This window comes from Mauremys reevesii, linkage group 16 (genome assembly GCF_016161935.1).
Source record: "Mauremys reevesii isolate NIE-2019 linkage group 16, ASM1616193v1, whole genome shotgun sequence".
In the NCBI taxonomy this organism is placed as follows: domain Eukaryota; kingdom Metazoa; phylum Chordata; order Testudines; family Geoemydidae; genus Mauremys; species Mauremys reevesii.
In genome coordinates, this window is record NC_052638.1 from 1565254 (window position 1) to 1571820 (window position 6567).

At 56.1% G+C, this 6567-nt stretch overlaps 1 protein-coding gene across 2 annotated transcripts in view; it reads left to right on the forward strand.

Moving 5' to 3' along the window:
• CFDP1 (craniofacial development protein 1) overlaps nucleotides 1-6017 on the forward strand; it is a 146390-nt gene extending 140373 nt beyond the window's left edge. Inside the window, exon 6 of one of the 2 annotated variants that reach the window (XM_039503789.1) lies at nucleotides 5155-6017. In XM_039503789.1, the coding sequence (XP_039359723.1) occupies nucleotides 5155-5245 (91 nt within the window). In that variant the 3' untranslated portion in view covers nucleotides 5246-6017. The remainder of the gene's footprint in view (nucleotides 1-5154) is intronic. The other variant, XM_039503788.1, reaches the window with a different exon arrangement.
• Nucleotides 6018-6567: the final 550 nt, after the last annotated feature.

Consider the following 6567-nt stretch of genomic DNA (forward strand, 5'->3'; position numbering starts at 1 on the left):
CAGGTGAGTGTGTGCGAAATCAACGCCACACTCTGATTAGCACCTGCCATCAGCCAAAGTGAGTACAGACCGGGCCGTCAGTCATCCGTTCATGTGCAGCATTCTGAAAAGGCACTTCCCCACCCCCCAGCACCCACCGGCAGTGAGCCTGGCTGGGCTGGGCAGTGTGTCATACAGGGTGATGCTGATGTCATCCAGGGTGGAGCTGGCCCAGCAGTTGTGATGTGCTCTGCACCTGGGTTCTGTTTTCAGTCTGAATGTTGGCCCCTGGGTGGGAGGGACTTGGCACATTGCTGAGCCTTAGCCTAGCTGTGAGCTAACAGCAGCCATGCTGGCTGACTCTAAAGGGAGTCCTCCCAGGCTGCAAGGCTGTCGTTGGGCTGCAAGCTGCCTGGGGTAGGGACTGTTTCCCTGTGTCTACACAGTGCTGGCACAGTGAGCCACTGATCCATGAATGGGGTGTGGATGTGCTCCCCCAATATAAATTGCAATACTGAGGGAGGGGCGAATCGCCAGACTTTATGGGAACCATGTTCCCCAAGACAGGGTACGTCTGCACTGCGCACCAAGGCTGGGCTCTGACTCTGGTTTGAGACCAGGCCCCCTTTCGGGACACCCTCAGATCAGTCTGATTCGGGTCAGCACTCACTCAGGACCAGGGTCTCAGGAGGTCACTGGCGGGTCAGTCAGAGCCCTGTCATTCTGCAGTGTGGACACAGCTCAAGGCACAGACCTGAGTCAGAAGGTGCTGCATGGATGTGTTAGTGTGGCTGTGAGAACCGGGCCCAGGTTTACAATGCAGTGTGGATGCTCAGTTGCAGGGTTGGAAACAATGAGTCCACAAGCCTGGGTCCCACTGGTTTATACTGCCATGTAGACATACCTGAACCGTCCCCATTGCTGCCTGAAGGTTACCAGAGAGATGAGACTCTCAGGGAGACTGTGATGAAACCCAGTCAGAAAAGCAGCAGGGGTCAGATGAAGCCACATCCCTAACTCTGTCTCCTCCCTACTCTAAGTGACCCTGGTTTTACTTTCTCTCAAAATGCCAGATTCTTTCCTGTGCCCCTCGGCATTGCAGTATCCAGGCTCCTCGCAGGAATAATTAATAACCCCTAGCTTTTATCGAGCGCTGTTCACCAGCGGATTGCAAAGTGCTTTGCAAAGGAGGTCAGTGCCGTCATCCCCACAAGCACCAATGGATTTCTCCTCCCCACAGCTCTGCGAGGAAGGGAGGTGCTCTTATTCCCAGTGTGGAGATGGGAAACTGAGGCACAGAGAAAGCAAAGGTTGAACTCGCATCTCTATAGTCCAGCGCATCGCCTTAACCAAAGCCCTGTCGTGCTTCCTGTGTCAGTGCAGGTTGCATTACTTCATTTCTTATGCCCTTGTTGTGACCCCCATTCGGCACCCCTGCCAGGAGCAGCCTGGCTTCATCGCTCATTTGGTGGGGGGGTGAGGGCTGCCTGCCATTCACACATCTCCGTTGAGTAGAGAGGTGGATGCTGAACAACCCAAAAACTCCCCATCCCAAGAGGGGTGAGTCCTCGAGGATCTCTGAGGCTGGGCGGAGAGCACTGTCCCGGCACGTGGCCAGGCCGGTGTCTGTGAAATGTAACAAATAGGCATTCCCACATTTCCATTGGAGCTGTTTTTCATTGGTACCCCGGAATTAAAAGCACTATGAAATGCTACCAGATGTGAAGGCCAGACCTCCAAGGGCTCCTAGTAACATGCGCAAACTGCTGCTGTGACTTGTCCTGTCGCTCGAAGCTTTCTACAAAACCCCAGGCTCATGTGGCCTCAGTGCCTCTGCAGCCATGTTCTCTGGAGCTCTCCTGAGCTTCTCCCCGCAGCCCAGGGCAGAGTGAATAAGCTAGAAGATAATCTCCAGCAAACCTCCCATGCTGCAGGTGAGCAGGTTCATCAGTCCGGGGCAGGGGGGGAGCTCCCAGCATCCTTTGTGCTCTGCATTTTGTTATGATCTATTTTATTATAGTGTGGCCCCTGCTGAGATGGGGACCCCCTTGGCCTAGTGGCAGGTACAGTCGTGGAGCAAACACGTTGTTGAGGTAGGGCACTGGAGCTGGAGACCTCGGTTCAGTGCCTAGTTCAGCCACCGCCTCTCTGTAACCTGGGGCTAGGCTACCTGGGCCTCCCTAGCTGTGAATGGGGCTAGCGCTGCTCTGCCTCCCATCCATTACTGGCTGGAAGGTGCTCAGATACGCCAGGCTGGATCCACAGCTAGGCTTACAACTAACCAGGCCAGCTGAGAAAGGCAGCAGGGTTCGCCCCGTTCATTTCCCACACATATTAGAGGACAGGGAAGGGGATGCAGATGGGAGCGAGGAGCCTGTTGGAGAATGCAGATCTGGACAATCCCAGCTGATGCCTCTCATTGAACTGCCAAGCCAGGCCGACCAAGCGCTTCATTGTGGACTGGCACGTTCCCCTGGGGGGTTTGCCCATCACAGGAGGTGGAGCTGGCTGGGTACATGACCAGGACCTAGGATGCTCTGAGTGTGAATCCTCACTCTTGCGGGACCTTGCTCTGTATCCATTACCCCATGGCAGCAAGGGGTAACCTGAACCCCACCTCACAGGGAGGTTGGGAAGGGTAGTTAATTCATGTCTAAGCCAGAAGACCTCACTGCCACCAGAATTTCCAGGCACAAGGGCCTCATGTTAGGCACTTGGATAGAGCTGATTTTCCAGAGGTGGTTTAGGGGAGGTGAAGCCCACTGAGCTGCCTCTGCAAGTGTGGCCCTCGTCCAGGTGTCTCAGTGCAGACGCCAGCATACCACGCTGACCCCCAGGCGTGCCCGTGTTGGGGTGTAGACACCAGTGGGGGTGGTTGGTCTAGAAGTGCCTCTAGTTTCTGTCCACACCCAGGTAACTCTTGGCCCCCATGGACCTCCCTCCCAAGCCATGGCTGGCCTGCTCAGTGACTGGCACTGCTGTTCAGCTCTCAGGTGAGAGAGTGTATGCCAGAGCCACGGGCAGCAGTCAGGGGAGAGTCTGACAAGCTCCTAGAATTGCATTGGGCCTGCCCCCACCTCGGCTCGCTCAGCTCTGTGCCATGTCGTCTGGCTAACCCCACGGCTGGAACCGTTCCCACCCCAGGGCCAGCCTGACTCAGCAGAAGTTCTCGCAGCCACTGCAGCAACATTCTTCCTGCCTACTGGCGCGTTCGCAGGCACTTAATCCACTAGAGCCTCTGACCTCTCTCTTTAGCTGGGGAGAGCCCGGCCCAGGAGCAGTTAAGCTCTGTCAGGGCAAAATGGCTCACTCTCGGGTGCCCCTGGTTTTCCTTTGCTCTGAGCCCTCCCAGCTTCGCCCCACAGAATCGTTTGCTGTGATTGGAGGGTCGTTCTCTCGGAAGTGAAGGGCTAGTGCCATTGGCATAGGGTGGGGACAGTGCCCGGGAGCTCTTTTGCAAGTTTTTCCACACTCCATTGCTGTGCACCCCTGTTCATAGTCTACAACACCCTGTGTGGGTGCCTACCCCCACCCAGCGAGCTGTGCCATGCGCCTCACCTCTGATTCACAGCCCCGTCCCCTGCTAGGCCAGGACCAGGCCTTGGCTAAGCAGACACTGCAAGGAGGATCAAGCTGAGTGGCAGCTTGTGACTGGTGAGAATCAGGAACTTGTGCGAAGCAACCTAACTACTGGGCACTTGTGAACTGAAGCGGCTCTGCGGGCAGGTCCCCCCAGGAGAGCGGCCAGGACGAGGACGCTGGGCCACTCCTCCTCGGCAGCATTCACCCCGAGCTGACCCATGTCTGTCATCATGAGATGGCGCAGGGTAGGACCATGTCGGACAGCACTTCTGTCTTTGGGGCAGGGCTGGAAGGGGCAAAGACACATCCCTTAATGTGCAGGCTTGGTGGCAGGCCAGATAGCACTGCATTTGGAGGAAGCTGCTCACCAAACCTGAGTGGGAAGGCCAGTCACTGCAAGAGGGGGAGAAATGTGTTATCGCAGCTTGAGTGCTTGTGAAAGGGGGCTGCAAGCCAGGTATCCCTGCAGTTTGAAAGCAGGCACAGCCGGGGCACCCCCAGTCCTCTGCCGACGTGCCACCTCCTGTCCTGGAGGGACCATCCTAGAGGCAAGTGAATGGCTCAACCTCTGTAGCCCATTTAGTGCCTGCCTTCACTGCCACCCAGGATGCCAGCTGTGCCGCTCAGCTTGCTGGCCAGCTGCCCTGGGAAGAGGACTGACAGAGCCAGCTCAGCCAGCTAATAGCTTCTAAACCGGGTGGAGTCTTGGGATATTTATCCCCTCACTGCCCTGGGGCTGGCTCAGCTGCAGCCTTCGCCACTGCTTTGGAGCTGGACTTTCTGTAGGTGGTTAGCACTCTCTGCCCACTGTGTGTGCCAGACATATCTGGGGTGGCAATGAGAGAGGACCCGAGCAAACCCACTCCTCTGTGGCCCAGGGGCTTGAACATGTCTTGGCATCCCCATGCTGAGTGCAGTGACCTTGTGCTGAGCGCTGAACATGTTCCATGGTGGAACAAAAGGCAAACGAGCATGATGAGTCAATTACAGCTCCCGCTTCACTACGGCGATAGGTTAATGAGTAGCACGGAGCCCAGGCTAGCTGTAGTACGGTTTGTGGCAGAGGGTATTATATTACAGCTGCAGCTCATTAACAAATGGCAAAGTGCTTTGCAGACATTGTCTCTGCCCGGCAGTGTTCTCAGGCACTTCTGTGAGAGCTTGGGGAGATGGAGAAATAATCTTGCGGGGGAGGGTAGGGAACTAGGTTGGTGGACTGGGGTCCGTTACCCGCTCAGCCACCGATTGCCTGGGCAACCTTGGGCAAGTCACTTAGTCTGGCTGTGCTTGAGTTCCCCTCTGTACAATGGGGAGAACAGCCCTGCCCTGCCTCCCGGGGGGGTGAGGAGAGAATGCGAGGTGCTCATTAATGGAGGCTGGGTAAAGACATAGACAGGCAGGTTTGTCGTGTAGCATACACTGTTCACCCCCAGCTGCTCGCTTTGGCCGCTTGGGGACATGTGAGAGTTGCTCTGGGATGCTCCCAGGACCTTTCAGTCAAGGCAGCATTCCACACTACAGGCCTCAGGCCTGGCATCCCTCCAGGGCAAGTCTGTGCTGACCTGCTTCTCTCGGCCTCCCTCTCCCCTGCAGGTACATCGACAGGAAAGCATTTCTGGAGCGTGTGGATCACAGGCAGTTTGAAATCGAGCGTGACATCAGACTGAGCAAGACCAAGCCGTGAGACTGGCACGAGGGCATCCCGCTCCTCCCTGCATGGCCAAGAACTGGCCAGTGGCTGGCAGCTGCTGAAAATAAGCCACAGAAACAGTTTTTCTCTCCAAGACTCAACTTGTACGTCCTGCAGGGTTTTTCCTTTTACTGTAAAGGCAGGGAGGGGGTTTGTCAGCAGGTGGGGGCACTTTGAGGGTAGTATTGCCTAGTCGATGGCAGTAGCATATCTCTACTGGCATGATCCCAATGGGCACTCTCTGAGCGCCAGTCCCCATGAAAGCCCTGGGCAGTGTCCCTCTCCCAGCCCCTTATGCTGCTGGCAGTGGGAGGAATCAGACGGAGCAGGCAGGAGCTGCCTGCTTCCTGCCTAAAGATAAGGCCTTGCCCTGCCTGTGGGTGGTCTCGGGGCACCAGCGCCCGGCAGCCTGGGAAAGCGGACGAGGGGATCAAGGTTCACCCCACACACTGAGCACAAGCTGGACTCCTGCTGACACCCCAGCAGTTTTGCTGTCAAAGCCTCTTTTTGAGAATGCTGTGGAATTCGGATTGTAGCCCTTCGCTCCACTCTCCCTGTGGACCCAGCTGGGTCCCAGCCCCTCCGTGCTGGGACTTCCCCCACACGACTCTGGCTCATCTGGGTGTTTTTGTGATTTTATTTTTTTAATACAAGAAAACCTCCCTCTGTCTGGTTTCCATTCAGTCTCCCCCAGAAGGTCAGAGCAACAGCAGGCAGCAGGTGGGGGAGGGCTCGCATCCAGCCGGTCATACTAATAAAGGATTCAATCCCTGCACTGTCGTGTGCTTGGTGTGTCTCATCATTTCTGTCCCATGCTGGGCAGTCTCTGCCCCAAGCAGCTTACAATAGAAGCAGACAAGGCAGACACCATTGCAGGGGTGCGGAGCTGGTGAAAGGTGCAGCAAGGAGTCTGGGGCAGAACCGGAAAGTGAACCCAGTTCTGCTGGGTCCTGCTGCAGTGGCTCCACCATAAGATCAGCAAGATGCTGTCTGCACACATGGGACTCAAATATTGAGGGGAAGGATGGCTCAGTGGTTACAGTGTTAACCTAGGGTTCAGGGGACCTGGGTTGGGTTCTCTGTTCTGCTACAGCCTTCCTGTGTGCCCTGGAGTAAGTCACTGAGGGTTTGTCTACACTGCACTGTAAAGCCAGGTCGTGGGACCCGGGCTTCTGTACTTGGTGTTTCCAAGTCTGAGCATGAGCATCCACACTGCACTGTAAACATGGGTTTACAGCTGCGCTAACATGTCTGCACTGTGCAGACCTTCTGACTCAGGTGTGGGGCTTGAGCTGCGTCCACATTGCAAAATGACA